The following is a 22,975-nucleotide window of genomic DNA, read 5'->3' as shown; positions in this document are numbered from 1 at the left end:
AGCCTTGCTCAAAACGGACTGATTTTTATTCAGTCCTGTTAGAAGGGAATGTCCCTCATTTGAAAATTGAAAAAAATCTTCTATGCACCCTTAAAAAAATAAATTTTTATATTTGGCTTATGACCAGCTTCTGAAAATGTATCTTAGTTTTTCATCATGCCTGTATAGTGTTCTTTAAAAAAAAAAAAACAAACCCACCAGTTTCTACGTTTTACCCTTTTGACTCTTGGAGAGTGATCGGAGATTTCATAATAGGGAATATGGTTATTTGTGTGAAAAGAATAAATTCTTTTCATCCTTCCTCACAGTGACTATTTGGTACCAAGTGTGTGTCTGCACATTTGTTTCCCCAGGGGCATCACTCATCATGAGAAAGACAATTTAGACATTTGTGAGATTTTACGTTTGCACTTTAGTTCACTTCTTTCAAACCTTGATTAGATGCATTTCATATGTGACTTCATGAGATGAGAAGCTGAACTTGGGGTTCAGGTACATTCTTGATTTAGATAGGAGCTCAGGGATGATGACTGCCTTTGCCGTTAGAAGAGGATTTAAAATGTTTGCATTGATTCCCACTGCCTGATTCTAAAGAGAATTTGAGACAGAAGAAAATTACAGGCTGTGATTGCTTCTCGCAGGACAAGCCAAGTTAGTAATCACTCTGTTTTGCCCTTGGCATGAAATGGTAATGTGAAGATTCTTGATTCTTAGGGGATAAAAAAAAAAAAAGCAAGCAGTTGGGGTCTTGTCTCCAACCTGGTTTTTTCTTGATTATTGCTTTGTCCAGAAAAATACTTGGAAAAAAAAAGTGTTTGCGTTAGACACCTTCTAGATCAGGGGTTGGCAGACTACAGCCCACAAGTGCCTGCTTACAGCCTGTTTTCATATGGCCCACGAGCTAAAGTTTTTTTAAAAAAATTTTCCAGTTGAAAAAGCTCAAAAGAATAATTTTATTTTGTGACATGCGAAACAGTATGAAATTAAAATTTCACGTCTGCCGTAAAGCTTTCCGGCAGCACCGCCATGCTCATGCATTGACAGATGGCTGCTTTTGCTGAACAGCAGAGCTGAGCAGTTACAGCAGGGCCCGAAGGGTTTACCGCCTAGCCCTTTACAGGGGAAGCGTGCCGACCTCCTCTGAATGCCTTTCCTGCTATGTGCTTGACCTTGAGCATCTCATGGTCTGGGGCAGAAATGAAACTAACATATATTATTATTAAAACAGTGTTCTGTGAGTGTTCTTGTTTGTTTCTTGAGATTGTGTGTGTGTGTTTTCTATTTCAGCAGAGGCCAGGAGCCTCTTACAGGCAGGGACACACTTCTGTGTCTCCTGTAGCACATGACTGGTCTTGACTGCGGTGAGGCGACACTGAGTCCAGGAGACTGTGTGCGCTCCAGGCCACGCACTCTGTTGCTATGTGGCTGTATAGGCTGTACCAGGGGGAGGATTTTTGTCTGTGGCTGCCCTGTGATGTGCTTGTAAGGGCTCTCATGATCTCCATGAAGTGTGTTTATAGTGTGTTCTTACCTGTTTTGGATTGTGTCACGACTCTGCTGGATGGATTTGATGAGGATTCTCTCCCTCTTCCCCTTTCTGTGTGTGTGTGTGTGTGTGTGTGTGTGTGTGTAGCGTGCCCACAATCTGGAGAGAGAGCCTTGCCTTTCCAATAAATATATTATGTCACTTTCTTTCCAAAAGCACCCCAATCTAATGGACTGCATTCCCTTTTTCTGTTTTTCCTTCCTCCCTCAGCTGATAACAGAACGAAAAAGAAAGTGGCCCATCGAGAAAGAAAGCAAGATTTTTCTGCCTTTAAGCAGACAGACAGCGAGATGAAGGTTAAAATATCACCACAGCTTCTCCTGGCCATGCACCGTTTCCTAGCAACAGGCAAGTGCAGCTTATCAGAGTCTGAAATCTCTGCCAACCCTGGAGCGAGTTTCTCACCCACCGCTGACTGGGGTGGGCTGGGGGTGGAGACCGGGAAATGGGGTGACAAGTAATGCCACTTTTGTGTTTTGTTTTTTGTTTTTTTGTTTTTGTTTTTGTTTTGTTTTTGTTTTTTTTCTTTTTAAATTCTCTCCTCTCCTGTGTTCAGTGTCGGCATGAACCCTCTGAGACATTTACCAGGGGTGGACCAGTAACTTAAAATTGGTCTGAAAGGTAAGGATGAATGTTAGTGCCACACTGCATGTGAACAGTAGGCCTGGCCATCCGCTTCAGCTCAGCCCAGGGGAGACCAGCTGGCGGAGTAGGCTGACAGTGCCAACCAGACACCACCCCGTTGTGTGTCGGACAGTTGAGTAATTTTTTCTTCAGCTAGCCTTGGAAGAACAGTTGGACAGCAGTGGTAACGCAGCTGCTCTGATTTGCAAAGAAGAACGATAGATTTTCACAATTGAATTGTTACCCTTTACAGTTTTAGTGAAATCAGACATTCTCAGAACTCTGACATGGATTTCTTGATGGCCTCTTCCAACCAGAGTGTTAACCTGGGCCCGTTCCAGGAGGCAAGCGTTCACAGTATTAAAACCACCAACCCAGCCGGCACTGACTGCTCCAGAGAGGTCAAGGTCGAATGGACTTAAGAGACTGACTGACCCTGCTCACATCCCCAGATGGCTCTCTAGGTGAAGGGTGAGCTCTGTTGGCCAGGGGAAGTGTGAGAAAATCTGAGAGTACCCAGTGGCCTGTAGAAGACGTCTGTGTCCAAGATGGGCAGCCAGTGCCTTTCAACTGAATGCAGTGTACTTAAAATATTTTGCAAAGAAGGCTAACAGCGGCCACATGATGGAATGTTACGCACTCTTTAAAATCACGTTTTCAGATACCTGGAAATGCTCACCGTATAATACTCATGACATGGGAAAATACTCATAGTTTGATGTAAAGTGAGAAGAAACAATATAAAACCGTGTGTACCTAAGACTATCCTTGCATTTTGTGTGTACACACACGTACCCGGCACTCATGGATAGGCAAGGTACTGGAAAGAAATGCTCACCAGTTGCTCAGAATGGTTATGAGTGCTTGGTTTATAGGTGATTTTATTTTCTTCCTTATCTTTTTCTGTATTTTCCAAAATTTCTGCCATGTACTATCTTATTTTGTTATTACCAAAAAGTCACAGAAGCTGATACAGAATTTACATCTCACGTATAACTTGAAAATTTTTTAAACATATAAACCGTATCTTTGACTTATCCTTTTTCTAATTCTGAAAATATGATTCTTCATCACTTAAAAACCACAATTTAAAACTAAATGTTATCCTCCTCTGCCTCTGAGATACCATGGAGCCGACTTCCAGGATAGCATCCTTAAGTCAGTGATTTGGGTTTTTGTTGTTTTAAATAAAATTGATACTTTAGTAAATTCAGATCAACATTACTTTTTTTTTTTTTTTTTTTTTAGTTAGCAAGTAGGAGTGCATGTTGATGTGTGCACGTGCCTTGCTTTTATTCTGAGTCTCTACCTTCCTTTGTACCCAGACTCTCTCGGGGTAGTCGGATGGCAGACTGAGATGTGACGCCCTGTGTCTGTGCACCTGGTACTAACCCACACCTAGACGCTTCCTGATCTTTGCTTCTTCCCTTGGCCGTTGTTGGACCAGACTGTTGTGGCCTGTTGAAGGGCGTCCTGGCAGTCATAGAGCCTGCTTCTGGTTGACTTTTCATTTGTATCAGTCAGAAAATAAGGGTGTTTTTATGAGGACTCGAGCCAATGACAGGTTGCAAAGGAAACATTTTTACAGCGACAAACACGAGAATTCAGCATTTTCTAATTTCTCCCAGGTAATCTGCCCCCAGTGGATCACCAAACGGAAGTCTCGTTAATCCGTACCGTATCACTTTTGATTCCAAGTATTCTTGTTCTCTGAACACCTTACTCACTAGTATCATTTTTTCCATCCATTTGAAGTGTAATATCAAGTTGTGTTTATATCTATAGAAGTAGAAGCATTTAGCCCATCCCAGATGTCAGAGAAGATCCTCCTAAGGCTGCTAAAGCACCCCAATGTCATCCAGGAGCTGAAGTTTGATGAGAAGAACAAGAAAGCCCCAGAGTACTACCTCTACCAGCGCAACAAACCTGTAGACTACTTCGTTCTCATTTTGCAGGTCAGAAGAATTAATCAATAGTTGTTTGGTCTCATTGAGCAACCTCCCGCCTCCAGCTCTGAGGAGACTTGGTGTAGGTGAACGGGGACAAGGATTACATATGTGATTTCTGGGGTGGCCTTGTACCTGGGAGGCTTTCCTCTCCATGTTTTCGCGTCTGCAAAATAGTGTCAGTATAAAGCAATGTCATCAGTTGCTTTAATTTCTAGTACTGATGGGCACTTAGTGACTGCTGAGGCAATGAGGCATTCATTTGAAGAATGATGAATTCAGTTGTTTGTATTTTTTGGAGAGTTTGGGGGACTTAACCTGTACGTGTGCAAATTGTGGCTGGGCATTTGAAACTTAAGTGTCGTGAGTTCCTTGGGTTGTCTTTTTACCATCTTTTCTTTTTTCCACCCCTCATTAGGACTTGATCTTATACAACTTCCTAGAGATATCTTACTATCTCTTCCCTTAACGCCATCAAAATAATCCATTTATTATTGGGGTTTTATTTCCCCTTGTTATTAACCAGACTCTGAACAAGGGGCTGATGGGATAATCCGTCTCTCATGGCAATGGTGACTTATCTCCTTCTCACTATAACATAAGCCACTATATAAAGTGAGAGGGTGCATCCATTATGAAGCCTCCTGAGGGGCTTTTGTACTTGAGTTGGCAGGGGGCCCTGGCTGTATCCCAGTTTCACTGGTACAGCACAGTCCTTGGTGTGAAGACCAACAGTACAGTGAATAGAGTGCTAGTTTTATTGACTTCTTGTACCTCTTTATTGAAGAATTTATAGGAATTCTGTGTTTCAGAATGAGAATACCTTAAGCATTCTCCTATTTCTTGTTGACTTTCCTAGGTAGAGTGTAATTAGCACTTGGTAGGCACATCTACGATTTACATGAGTCCAGCAAGGTCCCAAGTATCTAAATGAATTAAGAAGGTTCTTTTTACTCGAAAATAACTCTTATCAGATGTCTAGATGTTAGGAACTCTGGGAAGTGTTGTGTTCATGCCCCGTGTTTGGACAGTTTGGTGAATTCTGGAAGCAGAAGTGAAGAACTGGAGAGAAATCTGTAGATGAACTGCTTATATGCCGCTTTCACACAGTCTGTCTGAAACTTCTGTTTGCAGGGTTTCTCATTCAGTACCCTGATTCTTCCACTAACCTTAGTCTCATTCTGAATTGTGTTTTTCTTTTTCTCTGGGGGAAGATAAGCTGGAAACTGTGTGGGGGGAACATAAGGAATTTATTTACTACAGTGAAGGAATGAAACATTCATGTTTCTTATAAAACCTAGATGTGAATATTCCTTAAACCTAGAGAAACTGAATTACATTAAAGACAGTTATTTAGGAGAACTCTGAGGGTTGACATTGTGAATTGCAGTGGTAATAATAGAAACTCGGTGGCTTTCAATTGTCGATTTTTATATAGTTAGCATTTATGAAGTTGTGGTTCAGTAATGCTCTGTTGGTATATAAAAAAACTATTTCCTGGCTGATGGATCTAAAAATAGATTTTATGGAAGAGGGACTTAGACTCCTTGTCCCTTTATAAGTAAATCTTTAAAGATGAGACTTTTACGTACATGTACCTGCATTTGAATACCTACGTCATGTTAAATATTTATATAAATGTGACAAGTTCCTTGATGATGTCATGGGTTTTTTTTTAATAGTGTATGTTCTGGATTTAAAGGATTTATGGAGGTGTTTAAATTACAGAGTTTGGTGAAAATCAGGTTCTTGCAGGCCAGCTAGTTACCTGAGGGACCCAGAGTATAACAAAACGAAATACCACAAGACCTTATCAATCTAGCACAGCTGTCATCACTTAGAGTATGTTCCACCCTAAAATGTCGCTAATCCATCACTGGAAACTCGTACCAAGTTATTGAGCATGTTTGACTGCATTTCAAGAGCATTAAACCAGAAAAAAAGCAGCATATCCACCTCCCCTTCCTGGTCCCAGTGCCAGTGAGCTGCCCTCCTCTGCAGACACTGGAAAAACTCTTTTGTTAAGAAATTGATGTTTGGAAGTCTTTTATAATATGTATGATTAAAAGACGTTTATAATGATAAATAGAAACATCACTTTGAAGTTTAAACCCTAGATGGAATAAAGTCTAATCTATTCTAAGCAAACCATTAAATAAGCTTAACTGAAAGGACATTCTGTAAGTTATGGGGCACATATGTCCCACTACATATGTTTAAAAAGAATACAACCTTAAATTTTATCTGACAAAGTAGATTTTTAAATTAAATGTATTGTGATAAAAGCACAATAAATAGTGGAAGAAAGCTTTATTGGCTCTACATGCCTTAAATAACTTAACAAAATACACATATAAAACTAGAAATGGATAAGAACTTAATTTTAGTGTAAGTTTTTTCCACCACCATAAAGGGCAGGTATACCAAGAAAAAATGTTGAGAGTTCTAAATTGTGTAATTAATACAATTTTTAAAATTGAAGAAAATTAAATATAAAGCCAGAGAAATATACCTTTCAGAAAGTTCTGTGTGACTCCTTCATAAAAATTGGCCATTTACTCTGTTACAGGTAAGTTCTAGTAAATTCAGAAAGATAGAACTTTCATAAACTCACTGCAGAGATCATAATGAGATAAAATTAGACATAAAAATGCACAATTGAAAAGTACTAAGCCATTTAAAAATTGTGATCAATTCTCTTACGAAGGTTTGTACAGAATGGAGTGTATAACATTTGTGTTTAAAAAAAAAAAAAAGAAAGAAAGAAACCGGTAATAATCGTTGCCTATAAAGAGGAGACTTGGAGGACTGGAAATAAGGTGGAAGGGACACTTACTTCTCACTTTAAATTTTAATTTCTTACCATGTGCATGTAGTACCTATCTAAATAAATAATCATTAAAAATAGAATTAATGGCAAACTAAAAACCCTAAGTAGCAACTGAATCACGGAGAAAATATAGACTATCATTAAAATATATAGAATATCATAAAAGACTGTTAAATAATATAAATACCATATATAGTATGTCAAAGTTCTAAGAAATTTTATTCTTTTAAGTACTCAAGAAATAAGACTAATTTTCTACAACAGAAAAATAGAAAAGGAACAAACTAAAAAGAGCAAATTAAATAAAGATTGTTATGAAAATAACTTCTAAAATGAAAAAGCCCTGGGGAGAGGGTATAGCTTAGTGGTTGAGTTTGTGTTTAGCATGCATGAGGTCCTGGGTTCAATCCCTAGTACCTCCATTAAAAATAAACAAGTAAATAAATAAGTAAACCTAATTACCTCTGCCACCCCCAAAATAAAATAAAATGAAAAAGCCTTACATCCCATAAATAAAATCAAGACTGGTTCTTTTAAAAGATTAACAAAATCAATATTCTCTTGGCATAATTAATGTAATAAGAGAAAAACAGAACAAAACTCGGAGTTCTCACCAACCCCCCTCAAAAAAATCAACTAGAATTAAAGGAATCACTTGAAAAGAAATTTGAGACTTTAAAGAACTCAGTTTCTATATTATATAAATGAAACAAGATGATTTGATTGTCAAATGCATTCTTTAAGACTGTATAGCCTAATCTAAGCTCTGATGATATTATGGGCCAGTCTCACTTATCCACATTGATGGAGAATTCCCAAAGGAAAAAGTAGCAGTTAGAGACCAATGACATATCCAAAGTTATTCATGGTGACTGTGAGTGAATTAGGATTATTTTAGGAGTTCAGGACTCCAGAACTAAAATATGCCACGTTAATTAGGAAAAGCTGTAAAGAAAAAAATCCTTATTTCAATAGATACCAGAAATGCAACTGATGAAATTAAGCATCCATTTTTGATTTTAGAAAACAAACCAAAAAATCTGTAAAAAATCCGTGATGACAGTGAGCAAGAAAGAACAAGTGCTATAAAACCAATCACATCCTTAAACCGGCAGCTTCCTTTTGGGAATACATATATACAGTCCCTCATATACATGCATCTCCAGAAAGAATTGCTTTTTATAAAGCTATCTATGCAAATAGATTTATAGCACATAAATCTATTAATTATAAAGTAGTAGAAATAGTTTGTATGTCTAAACTAATCAAATTTCAGTATGAGAGAACTTTATATGGTCATGAAAGAAGTAGAAAGCATATACAAAAATGTCAAGTAAAAAAGACAGTGTGTGCATGTAGTTATAACTATTATAAACCATTTTTATAATATATATAATTGGTATTTATAGTAAAGGACTTATTGGTCCTTTGGAGGGTAAAATGTCTAAGCAAATAAAATAACATGCTTGTGCTTCCACAGCACATAACTGGATTATGATTTTAGTAAATATAAAGAATGATAGGAAATCAAGCAGATTGGCTTTTTTCTTTGCCAATTATATAGTTGATAGAAAGGAATACTTTTTTTCTGGTGTTAATTTTTGTTGATTTCATGTCTCACGTGTTCTGTTCAGTTGCCCCATCCCCTCTTTTTTGGGGCTTTTTTTTTTTAAAAAAAACATTTATGTTCTGTTTTATTTTATAAGGAAGAGGGGAAAAGAGATCAACATATGTTCTGGGATACTTTTTAGGGCTTCTGACGTGATAGAAAGGGGTTTTTCCCTATGGAGTGAAATCTGTTCTTTTGTGGAGGTAACAGGTAGCATCTTAGAACTAAACAGCCTTTGACAATATTTAATATTGTCTCACCTGTTATTGGGAGAAGGAGGGAGGGTTAAGCCTTCAATACCAAACTTTAGCATGGATTTTTTGAGCTGTAGGTGAATAATGTTTCCTCTCTCTTGAGTCTTTAGCATGGTGTGTTACCTGTACAAGAAAAAAATTACTTGGATACCTAGTGTTGACCCTATTTTTAAAAAATTAAATACGTATAAAAAATTAAAGACCTATAAATGTAAAACTAATTTAAGTTCCTTTTGAACACTTCGAGCTGAGAACGCTTACATAAAACTGTAAACAAAACAAACTAGTAATTAGTATTCTAAATGTGTTAATGACAGTGGGTGATAGGAAAGTGCCACTGGTCGCAGGACAGTAGCAGGAATCTCCAGCCAAGGCTCTTGGATTAAGCTCACTTGGGTCCCCGTGTGCCCAGCAAGGACTGCCCCCTCCAGCCCTGCGCTCAGTTTGAGTGACTGTGTGTTTGTACAGTATGTTGTGCTATTAGTCCGCCTCTGCTGGCTGTGACTGGATTATTTATATGTTTAGTCCTCCTCTGTTCCTTTCTTTTTGGCTCAGTGTTTCTCACACTTTAATGTGCTTGGGAATCCCTTAGGGATTCAGCACGTCTGGGGTGAAGTCTGAAATGCTTCATTTCTAACGAGCTCCAGTTGGTTGAGTACCAAGGCTTAGCCGCAGTGATTCCAGTAGTTAAATGCAACTTCTTCAGAGATTTGAGCACAAAGGCAAAGGCTGGCACTGACATCTGGTGGCAGCATTTGGTTAGAAGATGGTCAACCAGATGGCCTGAAAGATGTGTAAATTAATTTGGGACCATCAAAAAAATTTTTTTTCAATTTAAACATTTATGAAGCAAACTTGCTGAGTCCCAGAACTATATCTGTGGACTCCAGATTGAAAAATGTTGCTAGAGGATGTCTGCGGCGGGGGGGTGCCCCCCTCCTACTGGGCAGTGTTGGTGAACACAACCTGGCATTTTGTGCCCCTGGCATTTAGTTACCTCCTTTTAGATGTCAAACTATCTTGGTGATGATGACTTTAAAAACCAGAACAAAAAAAGAACTCAATCCCAGAGTGGGCCAGAGACCAAGCAGATGCTCAGCATATGGTATCTGAGGGTCTCCAGCCTCCATGGGTGTGTCACCTCTGCTGTTCACCTGGTCTTGTTTGTGCAACCAGGGTAGCTCAGGCTTCCACCTTGGGGCTAGGTCTAGCCCGAGGCTGTTGAATACTTTGTAGATGCTTAGAAACGTTGAAAAGACTTATCTAATACCTTTTTCCAAAGAAAGATAGGCTTCTGTGGTAGTAACTTTACCCAGGACGCCAGCTTTGCTTGGGGCAGGGGTGCCTTCTTCCTGTTTTGTCAATTTGCAAACATGAAGCCCTGGCTCCTCTTTGGGAGTCTGTCCTGTCCTGGTTTTTGTTTGTTTGTTTGTATTTGGTGATATGCTAGATTAGAGCAAATTTCTGAATGTTTCAAAAGTAAAACTTATAGGTATGGAAAATGTCGTTTTGTGGGAAGACACCTGATTGATTTTGAGCCAGGCAAGCTGCTTCCTCGTGGGGCAGCCCTACTTTGTGTCCTGGTAGGTTTACTCGAACATGGTCTCTTATCTGAGCCATTGACACACATATATGAATAAAAAATGTGTTTATGGATGTTTCTAAAACTGGTCTGCTGGAAAAGCTTCACTCTTTTAGAGGAATATAGGACTGGGCAGTTTTTAAACTTTTGGAATTGGAGAATCACAGAATGTTGGAACCGAAAGACCGGCAGGGATCCGCTCCTCTCCTGCAGGTTTGTAAATGCAGTGAAATTAGTCTAGTAAAGGGGTTCCTCGATGCTGATACCTGCCAAAGTTTTCACCAGTTTGAGGCAAAATGAGAAAAGGGCGATTGCAGTAAGATGTTCATAAAGCTGTAGGTATTCAGCTGACAGACCTATGTGTTATTCTGAAATGATACATTTTCTATATTTTGGGGGGTTAAAATGTCTGGGCTTTGGTGAAATGATGGTCACAGTAGATAGCTGTGTTTTAAAATATCTTTACTTAATGAAATAAAAATATGGCAACCCTCTCTCTGTTTCTGAGCAGGAAGGTGGATTTTCCTAGTTCTTGGATTCCAAGCAGCTGGGAACTCCTGACCTGGCAATCTGATGGCTCTGGATTAGGTAGACTCCAGAAGGAAGAGAGTAGTTCCTCCCCGTCTTGAGGGGCAGAGGAGAGATCCGCTGAGGTGGCTGTGAATCTTTGTGCAGCTGTCCTGGTTTAAATCTCAGATTCACAGCTTCTGGGCGAGTCTCGTGAGAGGCCAGGCTACACAGAGGTTCCCAAGCTGGGGCTGTTGATCACAAATAGCCTTAAAGCAGTGATTCCCAAACTTTGCTGCATGCGAGAGTCACCCAGAGAGCTCGATTAAGAACCACACTAGGTAAATCAGAATGCTGGGACTGGAAGCCAGACAGCAGTGGTTTTCTTAATCCCCAGGTGTTTCCAGGGCACAATAAGGGCTGGGGATCTCTGCCTTTCAGTCTGCTAGGTAGAGGTTCTGAGCATGGGAGTCATGAGTCCTGCCCCAGGAATAGCTCCTTTCCGAGAGGTAGACCAGGTATTCAGTCTTTTGGGGAGTGACTGTTGCCCCACTGGTTCTGACAGTTGATCACAAAAGAATTGGGAACTGACACCCATTTGTGGGGACACAGAACACAGAAGGCCCTGTGGCTTGTTTAAAAAAAAAAATCTGGATCAACTGGAGATCCATAAAGACGGAAGTTGTTAGGAGGCTCCGTGGCCTTTGGTCCTTCCTCCTGGTTTTCTGCATAGAAATTCGGGTTATGAGATGGCCCTGCAGCCACTGCTGAGCTTACAACCAGAGGCAGATGTTTTCATGCATCCTCACTCTTGATACAAAATCAAGGATCAGTCCATGAGGAGATGGATAAGTAATGGAGAAGGCACACCCTCGGCGCTTCCGTCTTGTTGCTCACCGTCTCTGAGTGTCATGTCCCTTCCCCTCCTCCCTGGGGGACCCTGCCCCTCTCAGGTCGGTCACTCTGCCCTGACCCCCATACTCCCTGCCCGGTCTTGACCTTGGCTCCCCGAGTTCCTGCTGTGTCTCCCTCCACACTAACTTCCCTCTTGCCCTGAGGCCATCTGCACTCGGGGACCTGCCGCCTGTGCTGTGTCCCACCTGCCCTCCCTGCCTTCCCCTCCAACCTCTGATCCCTTTAGGAAAGTTGTCCTGCCGGCCCCCGGGGGCTCCTCTGTGACTCTCTGACCAGCCCTTTATCCTGAGGTCCTTCCCTCTCTGAGTTCCCATGGGGACAGTTGCCTGGTTCTGCTTGTGCCTGCTGCCCTTTGGTCCCATGTGGGTTTCCTTCTCTCCTCCTGTCCTGGGTCACGGGCTGCAGTTACCCTTTGTCTCTGTCCATGGACTTCCTCTTACCGTCTCCCAGATACCTGTTGCCAGGTTTGACCTTTTCCCTGACCTTCATTCTTCCCTTCCAGCCTTTTTGATGGACTCTTCAAAAGGCCTTGTTTCCTGCAATTCTTCCTCTCCTCTCCTACTCCCCAGGGATTCAGCCCCTTCCCAGCTGTTCCATTTCTAAGCTTGGGGTCCCCAGTCTTCAAGTCACTCAGAGCAGATTTCTCTCATGATTATTGACACCCCCCCCCCCTTTACCCTTCTTCCTCCCTTGTGGTTCCACCAAATCATGTTGATTCCTTGTCTGTAGTGTCTCTAGCAACGTTTTCTCAGCCCCATGGCTACTGCTCTAGTCTAGACTTGACCTTCCCACAGCCGTATTCCTCTGCTCAAGAACCTGAGCTCCTTAGCCTGTCATTCAAGGAGCTCCATAGTCTGACTTGCTCACCAAGCTGCTTTTCTAAACCCTTCTTCCCTTGCAAACCCAGTGAGCCTGGCTGTCTGCTGTCACCCATCCCGACCTTCCTTGACACCGTTCCCTTTTCTCGGCTCAGATCCTGCTCTTCCTTAGATTTTCCTTCCTGCATAAAATTTATGCATAACAGGAACCTGTAGGACCCCGCATGGTCAGGATTTTTAGTACCAATTTGTTTGCAGGTTGATTTTTATATTATAGCAAGAGAATTGGTTGGACATTGGTAACAGCCATACTTCTGTTGAGTGAAGAGAGACGACAGATGGTCTTCTGAGGAAGAGATTTAAGAAAGGGCTTCCATACTTGGGAATTTAGTGTAGGCTGATAGCAGTGGTCACGTAATAGAGTTGGCGTTAGCAGGTGGCACAGTGTAGCTTGTTGGTTAAGAGCTCGTTCTTTGGTTACTTCATCTTTCCTGATTTATAAGAGGGTGGTGATTGTCTGCTTCGTAGAGCTGTGAGCATTAAATGAATTAATAAAACACTGAATTGTTAGCACAGTTCCTTTTCAATAAATGGTAGCTCAGTTTTTGTCTACCCGTTGTGAAGGCTGCACACCAAGGTACTCTCTTACTGGAGAGGCAGCAATTAGAGGAGAGATGAACAGCAGCCATCTGACCCTTGGCTTGGAAATCTATAATGCAGCTCACTTACGAGTATATCCCAGTAGCCCGGAAGATGCGTGCTGAGCACTGACCAGGAAGGGGCTGTGGTGAACCCTAGGCTACAGGGATGAATAAGGCGCAGTCAGTCTGCCCCAGAGGAACTGATAAGAGGGAAGGAGAAGTTGTGGTCAAGTTAGAGAAAGGAAAGAAAAGGGAGAACCTTCGGAGAGGGTTTTGTCCTGTCGGAAGGAGACTTTCTTAAGATGCCTTTTTGAGAGAAGAGGAGGTACCACCATTGGCCAGCGAGATGTGTGCTCAGTTGGTCAGGACCTGTGCTAGTGAGATCAGAGTGAGTTCTGCCCCTGGGAGCCAGTTTAGTCCTCTCTGTTCCATGGTCACAAACCGTGTTGACTCTTGACCTGACTCTGCTCAGACTCGGGCTCTTCTCGGGTGACCATCACCAAGCACTTCTCAGTGTTTGTCCCACAGATGGAGCAAGAACTCCATCTTTTTATTACTGGGAGGGCTCCTGAAGAATTCACGAACTGGGATGCTGGGACTCATAGAAATTAAACATCACATTGCTGTCACCTCTGCCTTTCCAGCTAAATCCAGTTTTTCATATTTAAGATGAACTGACCCTCTCCTCTGTCTAAGTGGGAAAGATTATCTGAGGCTTTTGACCCCTTTGGGATTGTTGGGAAGGAAATTTAGACCACAATCTGAAGAAGGACCCAAATCTTACATAGAGTTGGCAAAGAGGTTTCATGTAATTGGACTGAAAACACTCCCTTTTTCTTTTCCCAGGGGAAGGTGGAAGTGGAAGCTGGGAAAGAAGGTATGAAGTTTGAAGCCAGTGCTTTTTCATACTATGGTGTAATGGCCCTTACAGCCTCTCCAGGTGAGTTTCCTTCTTGGCCTCTGGGCAGGGCCGTGTCTCAGGAAATAATGCCCTGCTGTCATCTTTCTCTTTGTGCCTGCCAGCTTACCCTATTTAAAACTTTTATTGAAATATATCATGTATACAAAAATTACTGCTCAAATCATGTGTACCTCCATGAATGTTCAGAGTGTGTAGTTTAGACAGGAGATCAGGAGACAGGACATCAGAAACCCCCACCAGTGCACTCCTTTTAGTCACTATCTCTCAAAAGTAGCCACCATCTTCACTTCTCAGCATAGACTGGTTTTGCCTATTTTGGGACTTTATTTAAACGGAATTATACAGGATGTAGTACATTGAGCCTGGCTTCTCAACACCCAGTGTTGTCCTTGTCACATTCAACAGTCCTGCTGTGTGTGCTTTTACTTAGTTTCTTCTCATTGCTATACAGTGTTCTGTGCATTCATCCTTTTCATTGCTGATGGACACCAGGGTAATTTCCCGTTGGGGGTTCCTATGAATTGTGTGGCTGTGAACACTGTACATGTCTTTTGGTGAAGACATTTCTGCTGAGTGTGTATGTAGGAGCGAGATTGCAGGATCAGCCTTAGTAGCTGCTGCCCAAATGTTTTCCAGAGTGGCTGTGCCTGGGCGGATGAGGGTTCCAGGTGTTCCTCAGCCACCTCATGATACTGTCGAATCTTTTCGATGTTAACTATTCTGGACATTTTTTTAATTTGCATTTTTTCTGAGGTTGATTGAGGTTGTTAACGTATACCCATTGCCTATAGCCAACTCTTCTTAACTAGAGAGCTGGCCGGTTGAGTCAGGCAACTAAAGGTGAGGGTGCCACAGGCTAAGTGCTCTGAGCACAAGATGGCAGCAAACACGGGTACCTGGCTCACCTTTGGGATGGGACTTCAAGGGTCCTTCTTGACATTGCTGGCTTTGCTGCATAAATGTGTTCTCGCTACCTCACCCTGGCTGAACAGGGCAGACAGGTAAACAAAGGGGCTGGAGTACCACCTTGTGGCCAAAACACCAAATGACATGCTGTGCTAGGAAATAACTGTTAAAAACCTCAAACTTAAAAATAGCCCATCCTGAAAGAATGCTGGCACTTCTGAAACCTGGTTTTAAAAGGGGAGGGGACACCTCCAGACAGGTCTGGTTCATGATGTTGGACCTTATCTATGCGCCACATAATTTCTCAGGCACCCAAAGATGTGAGAGTTAGAAAGCCAGAGAAATGTCAAAAATTCCTGTCACATTTCTAAGCCTCCCGTACCCCAGATGCAGCTTCTCATTATTCTGGTGCAGGTTTTTGAGTCAATAGACCAGTGTCCCCATTGTCAAGTCCTGACCAACTCCCAGTGTAACTCCCTTACTTAGTAAGTGTCTGCTGTAAACTTGAAGGTTAGCTTATCTTTTCACTACTGGTGAGGGGACAGGAAGATTCTTAACTAGGTCAGGAAGACTGGGTGACAGCCTCAGTTCCATCATTGATGGGTGACCTGACTTTGAGAAAGGCCCTTGGCTTCTTCATTATTAAAAGGGTCTAAGATTACCTCCTGTGATTGTTAGAAGAATAGACTGCGATGACACTCACACGAGTGCTTTGTAACCTTCACGGCCCCAGAAGAAATGTTTGTGTAACACAGGTAGGGGTTGAGATTGTGACCATTGCTCAGCAACCAACCTTAAATTAGCCCCAGATTAGCAGAACTGGATTTATAAGGTGGTTTTGAAAAGAAAGCTGGAGGAGTAGAGTTGCATGTTATTGATTGCTAGTTCTTGAAACCTGAATATTAGCCTAGTTCGTATTGAGCTGTGGATTCATATAAGGGTAAATCCCATTCAGAAAAGGAATTGAAGAGCGGGCCTTCCACGTGGAAAGTGTGTGGGGCTTCTGTGGCCTTCCCCAGTCTGGAAATGCTAGGAAGGGAGGGAGTTTCATTAGTAGCATCTTACTATAGAGCACGGTGTTTTACTTGACTTTACAATCAGGATTCAGGATTTTGTATATTCATTGAGAGATGCAGTTAGTACAGTAATCTCAAGATAATATTTCTATGTGTGACTGATTGCCTAGAAAGATCCTACAGTAATTAGTCATCAAGCCCTGCCCATTTATGCCAATTATGCCTCAATTTAAAAAAAAAAAAGAAACCCTATCCAGAACATATGACTCCTGCCTGGCAGGGTGTGTTGACCGACTTTTCAGTCAGGTGGAGGCGATGTTGAGGATGGCTTCGGTCTGCCATTCCCAGGAAGTCTGTGTATGATGTGCTTTAGTTCCCTTCCACTAACACTTTGAATTGCTTCAGAGTACTTTGGAATTTCAAAGCATCAGGTCAAAAGTTAGTCAGTCTTCATTAAGAATGGAAATGATTTGTGTAATTAATTGCTTGCCATGGACAGGGACGCTGCGTCTGGGTCCCGCTCTTGGGGCAGTTGATTAATCGAGCTCCCCTCGGTGTGGCTGGCTGGGATTGACATTCTTAAGAGCACGTTTTGAGCTATAAACCCCAATTGGGTATTAGTGGCTTAAGAGATTTCTGGTTTAGTAAAGAAGCACGTGAGTTGGATTTCTCCTGATTTCTGCCTCCCTGTATTCTTCCTGGAAAGTAGAGTGTGTTCTTTTTGTCTGTATCATATCATACAGGCTTCTGCATTTCTAGAATTGAATGCTCACATTGGGAGAACAGGTATCCACTCCTGTCCCCTGATTACAGAGATCTCCTTTCTTGCTTTTTGATGCGGTCTCACCCTGTTTTTCTCCATTTTTCAGTTCCTTTGTCCCTGTCTCGTACCTTTGTTGTCAGCAGAACAGAGTTGTTAGCAGCAGGTTCTCCAGGTAATTCTGCATGTTTCCTTTTCATAATTCTTCTGATTGCCTCCCCTGACCCCGCCAAAGCCCGGCTGGCCAGGTCTGCTCCCTTTATTTGGTCAAGGCCGCTTTCAGCTTTTCTTTGAGCTCTAGAACTCCATGTTTCTATGACTTAACGATGAGCTGTCCAGGAAGGCATAAGCCCCCCACAGATGGAAAGGGCCTGGGAGACGGAAGGGCATCTTGGAAGATGAACAGTGATGACCCTGGAAGGGGACACAGGTCCTCGGTGTTCCTGTTGTCCCACCCACACTGCTGACCTTGGATTTTCTGGCTAGCAAAAGAGGGCTGCCCCCCGATACTTTCTGTGATCTCAGCAAAGTCATGAGGCCCCAGGGGCCTCAAAACCTGAGGATACCTCTCCAGAATACACTCAGCCAAAAGCCTGAAGGGCTCTGAACTTTTCTTGGTACCCCATCTGCGGAGGCCCGAGCATCCCTGTTCCATTGGTCCTTTTCCTGGCATCCGTGTGAACGAGGCGCACGTATTTCTGCCCTCTGTCAGGCAGGTGGCCCTGCTTCTCCTGTCTCCCTCTCTGTTTTGAAATTAGCACTGTGCACATTCCTAACCAGCTGCTGGTTACTGCCCTGCAGGAGCTTGGTCGTGCCTGACTCATATGTCCAGCTGCTAAAAAGAAAGGCAAAGGTTTAATCTCTCTTTAATTAAAATTGCTGGGCTTCCCTATTTGGTAGTACAACTTTTCTGTATTTATTTGGTTCCATACAGCTTATATTTTTAAATCTGGCTGATGAAATGTGCATTTATTTCATAATCCAGTTTCAGCAAAACTCTAACATCCTGATACTTGGTAAAGGAAGCAATACTTAGAAGCTAATATTCCCTTAGATCTCTGCTCTTAAAAAACATGGGGTGTTTGGGCATATTGGGCGTAAGATACTATTCGTAGGACTATTTGAATCAGACCAGCTGACAGAGTATACACATAGATTCATACGTGTATGTATACACACACGTGATATGCACATGAATGTGTATTTACTTACATGTATGTTTGTATTTTTTCCTCCCCATTTTATTTGCTGGCATCTGTTACCTATTTAAAATGTCATTGATGATGTAGAGTGACTTTTGAGTGAAGATCATGGAAATCTCATTTGTGTTTTACTTTTTTTTTTTTTTTTTTGGAGAACTTAGAGATTTCTTAGCTCTGCCCACTCCATTCTGATCCAGTAATAGGAAAATATGTTTTGTGGTTCCAGGTCTTTAGGGATGCTGGCATTATAATCACATGATAACTAATAAATGGGAGTTGAACTAGACCAGTGAATTCCAGCCTGGTGGTTCCAAGGGAGGAGGCTAGGAATGTTCCTTTGTTGTATCTTTCTAGCTCACTAGCAAAAGAAAGGATTCCTAGGTAGAATGAATAAGCCAAGACAAAAAGCAGGAAGAAAATAATTCTGAGAAGGCCTAAGAGGAATTAAAATTGAAAGTTTTTTTCATATTTCATAATTACTTCAAATTTATGTAAATTTGGCAACAAAACATGACCTGAAGTCGAGGGTGGCCACTTCACGCCTTTGCTCTCTTCGGTGTGAACACTCAAGTGTCTCCCTGCCTGCCGGTGAAAGGCTGGTCATGCTGGGCTCCCGTCAGGTTGCAGAAGACATCCTGGAAGACAGGGTCTGCTTCTCCGGCTGTGACACCAGGCAGTGGGTTCCTGGCAACGGAGAGGGTTCATCTCACAAAAAAACAGGGCAGTGGGTTGAGAGGAAGCTGACAGCGAGTCTAGATACCTTGGGAGACCAGAGAATTTGCCCTGTAATCCTCTTCAGGAGGAAATAACAGGAGACTGAGAAGTCCTGCGCATAGGGTCTGGTCAATAAGCAAAGGACCCTTTAAATGTTTTGTTTTTATAACCTTAAATTGTAACACGCAGAAGTAAATGACCATTTCAGAAGCACCTGTAGATCTGGGGCTAAAGCCCAGGGATACTGTGGGATGCCTTGCTTCAAAGAGCTGTTTCATCCGCCATCAGCCAGCGTGAAGTTATCACAAGCACAGAGAAGCTTGATCCTGAGGGTAGGCACACAGCGGAGAGGTCGGGGATGGCGCTCATGGAGAAGAGTACAGCAATGTTACCGAGGCTCAGTTATCAGGCACTTATCTGATCTCATTTTGAATCTTCATCAGACCTTATGAGGCAGGTACTGTTATCCGCCTTTCACAGATAGGGAATCTGAGGCTTAGCAAAGCTGGGTCAGAGTTCTGTCCTGCTAAAGAGAAAAGCATCTGATAAATTATCAATTTGCCTTGTTCTCATGGATAAGTGGAGGCAACAAGAGGATCTGCCGCCGAGTGTAATTTTGACGAACAATGGAGAATTTCATGACACGAAAATTGTAGAGAAAATGGTGACATGAAAATTTAAGGAGAAATTGAACTCATCGTATGGGGTTCCTTGGGGACTTGCCATGTTTTGGCAAGTGTTTTGTTCTACATGTCGTATCCTAAGAGGGACGTTTGCTGGATGGAATCTCAGATGGTGGTCAGATGGGGTCGGGGGGGGGAAGAAACATGTGAAGAATGGTTGAGTTATTCAGCCTGGAGAACTATCTTTAGACTTCTGACGGCTATTCCAAGTAGCTGAGGAATAAAAGTTACTTGGTGGAGCTCCATCGAGTGGAGGGGAGATTGTCATTTGGGGAAGCAGATTTTGATGAACGTGATGAGAGATTTCCCAGTGGTTGAAGGGTGGGACCAGCTGAGAGCCAGTCAGGGACACATTGCAGAGAGGAGCCAACCATCGGGGGGAAAACTGGTCCCCTGTGATCCTGGGGCATTGTGGGACAGTGTACAATTCAGGAGCTGTCCAGTGTGGGCTCCCAGTTGATATTTGTGCAATAGGTTTGATCAGAAGAGCAAAGATGGAAGATGCCTTGACGGGGGAGATGGGTTTTATTTTTAATGGAATTTATTAGAAGCTGTAGTGAACTTGCCTGTGAGAGCAGCAGCACTTAGACTCATCTGAATTTCCTTCCACTTTGTTTTAATGAAAGGGTACTGCCAGGCTCACTGAAGGGAACCTAATCAAACCTTCTAGGGTTTGGTGTCTTCCAGCGTTCTTGAAACCCTGTGATGTCCTCGGGCTGCCTGCCGGGGGTGCTTTTGGGGTCAGAGGCAAAGATAACAGGTTTGGCTGGGAGGTACGGTATGAGCAGACAGAACTGTTTGGATGACTTTAGAACACATCTTGATTTGTGAACATTCTCAAGAGTCCTTTATTTGCTTCTGGCAAAATAGTGAACTGCTGCCTTCGCAGGCCTGGTTTTGTGTCCAGTAACTTCAGTGTCTCAGGCTCGCCTCCCCAGTCTGTGCTGCTGACGTAGCACGGCCGCGGGGTCTGCGCCGCCTCGGGGAGACCAGGGAGGCCTGGGTCTGTCCACACTGCCGGCCGGGCAGCTGAGCTAAGGAACCGTGTCTGAGGGGCGGCCGTGAACGTGCTCTCCGGGGCCCTGCAGGCGAGCACCCGCCCCATTGAGGCATCTGGTATAAGTTGATTGCGCTTGTCTGTTCGTTATTACCTTCTTATTTGGAAAATAAAGAACTGACTTTAAGTTATATCTACCTCACTTAAAAGGTGGTTGGGTTTTTTTTTTTTTTTTCTTCCTTCCTCCTTTCCAGGTGAAAACAAGTCACCTCCTCGCCCGTGTGGCTTGAATCACTCGGACTCTCTCAGTCGCAGTGACCGGATTGACGCGATAACACCAACGCTGGGGAGCAGCAATAATCAGCTCAACTCTTCATTCCTCCAAGTCTATATCCCTGACTACTCAGTGCGAGCCCTCTCTGATCTCCAGTTCGTTAAGGTAAGAGGCGAGGGCGGCCTGGCCTGGCCTGGCAGGTGGCGGTCAGCTTCCGCAGTGAGCGTTGGGAGCTTTCCCGTGGTCGTTTGGCGGGTGCCCTGCCTCCAGCTTCTTGCCCAAGACTCAGGCTGGGAAAAGCATGGATCTCCTTGGCTCTGTCCAATGAGCTGCCACATCCCAAGTGGCTTTTTCAGGGAATGAGAGCTGGAGACGGTGAGAAAAAGTAAACCTTCCCAGCCAGTCTTCACGGGCTTGTGGCTCTGAAAGACTTGCTGAGATGGGGTGGGAAGAATCCTCCGCTAGTCCCTGCCCTGGAAACGGGGTTCTTTGTCTGAAATAAAGACGGCTTCTGGGGAACAAACCAGCTTCAGCTGATGGAAGACTATGTCCGTTTTCTAAGTCTCTGTGAAATTTTGAGACATTTGAAAACAACTTCTATCTGTAGAAACTGACTTTTTCACCAGAGTCAACCTGAACTTTAAAAAAGTGGCTCAGTTATAAGGATGATTTTCTCCTAGAGCAACTGCCAGGGGCCTCTGGGGGGATTTAAGGTGTCATAATACCAGGTGGAAACCAGTGGGCCTAACAATTAAGCATTCTCTCAGTTTGTTTTCTCTACCATCTCCTGGCCCCAGATCTCAAGACAGCAATACCAAAATGCCTTGATGGCATCCCGGATGGACAAAACTCCTCAGTCTTCAGACAGTGAAAACACTAAAATTGAATTGACTCTTACGGAGCTGCATGACGGGTTGCCAGACGAGACGGCCAACCTGCTTAACGAACAGAACTGTGTGACGCACAGCAAGGCCAACCACAGCCTGCACAGCGAAGGCGCCATCTAGGCCGCCCGCCCGCCCCCATGCCCCGGCCCCGGCGTCTGACTGTGAGCCCCGTTGGGGTGAGCTTGTGTGCCACGCTGCATCCTGCAACATCCTGAGACCAAAGACTTTGTCCCCTTCCTGGAAGCAGCAGAGGAGGCTGGGGAGGGCAGGAGTCGTGAGACACACAGCTGGGGCATGGCATTCGAGATTGTGGAGAGGAACTCCTTCCGCCCAAATAGAATCATGTTTATTTTTTCAGCTGTACCTTTTACCATTATTCACTCTCCTCCTCCCTCGATTTGCATGAAGTTGAAAATTGTCGCGATTTTTTTTCGAGAGATTATGTTTTTAAAAAGTGTCTTTGGCAGAGTTTTAAGTGATTCTGTCAAAACTCTGCTGTGACCCCATGATGTGACCTTAAGAGGATGGACTTGCCCCTCCAGGGGCCTTCCTTGGGCCCCCCAGGGAGAGCGCACCCTTCCTCTGTGCCCCAGTGGGTGTCGATGTTGAACTTGAAGGATGAATGAAAACTGCGTTGACACAGACCTGCCGGCACTGCAGTTGGGGCCCGCGCAGGGACCCGCAGTCGTCTCTCTGAGCTCAGTGTTGTTTTAAGTTAATGTCTAACGGTGTCTCTTTCTCTCAGAAAGGTTTAATGTTTGCTTGGAATGTGATTTTGCTCCCACTCTAAGGAATTTTTATCACCAAAATGAATGTTAACGAATTTTAAACCGATGGTTTATCATTGGCAAGAGGCAAGGTGACTTCACCCCGACGTTCCTACAGCCGGGGCTCTTCCCCGCCCCAGCGCCCCAGCTTGCAGAACGCCGCCCCCTGCCTCCCCGTCCTTGCTCTTGTTAACCCAAGATGCTGCTACACAGATGCCAAATGGAAATCTTCCACAGGGCTTTTGAGTAAACTGGTGGTGTGGAGTCCATGCTCCTCCCCTTCCTGCTGGGACGTGTGTCATTGTCAGAAAAGGAGTTGGACCTTCCAGCTGTGCTCTGTGCCGAGAAGGCATTCCTAGACCCATGTATTTAAAGGAGGGAACTCTGGGGGCTGCCAACCCCTGCCATTCCTTCCAGGGAGCCGACTGTCCCTCTTCCTCTCTGTCTTTGGGCCCATGGGGACCTCTGTGCCTCCTGCCTCAGATGCGGCCCACACCACAGAGGCTGCCTGTACAGCCAGGGTCAGATCGGCCCCAAACAGGGATTCAGAAACCAAATGTGTGTTGTGGCCATTT

The 22,975-nt window shown here is 43.5% G+C and overlaps 1 protein-coding gene across 3 annotated transcripts in view; it reads left to right on the top strand.

The window, feature by feature from the left end:
• Positions 1–22,381, top strand: part of CNNM2 (cyclin and CBS domain divalent metal cation transport mediator 2) — a 122,232-nt gene extending 99,851 nt beyond the window's left edge. The window contains exons 3-8 of one of the 3 annotated variants that reach the window (XM_006182980.3): positions 1,757–1,894; positions 3,956–4,125; positions 14,119–14,212; positions 16,986–17,051; positions 20,727–20,911; positions 21,544–22,381. In XM_006182980.3, the coding sequence (XP_006183042.2) occupies positions 1,757–1,894; positions 3,956–4,125; positions 14,119–14,212; positions 16,986–17,051; positions 20,727–20,911; positions 21,544–21,753 (863 nt within the window). In that variant the 3' untranslated portion in view covers positions 21,754–22,381. Of the gene's footprint in view, positions 1–1,756; positions 1,895–2,102; positions 2,168–3,955; positions 4,126–14,118; positions 14,213–16,985; positions 17,052–20,726; positions 20,912–21,543 lie in introns of those variants that run through there. The other 2 variants (XM_032491017.1, XR_004323808.1) reach the window with 2 other exon arrangements.
• Positions 22,382–22,975: the final 594 nt, after the last annotated feature.

This window comes from Camelus ferus, chromosome 11, assembly GCF_009834535.1.
Source record: "Camelus ferus isolate YT-003-E chromosome 11, BCGSAC_Cfer_1.0, whole genome shotgun sequence".
Classification (NCBI taxonomy): Eukaryota; Metazoa; Chordata; class Mammalia; order Artiodactyla; family Camelidae; genus Camelus; species Camelus ferus.
Note: the sequence above shows the minus strand (reverse complement) of the source record. Positions and strands in the feature narration are given on the sequence as shown.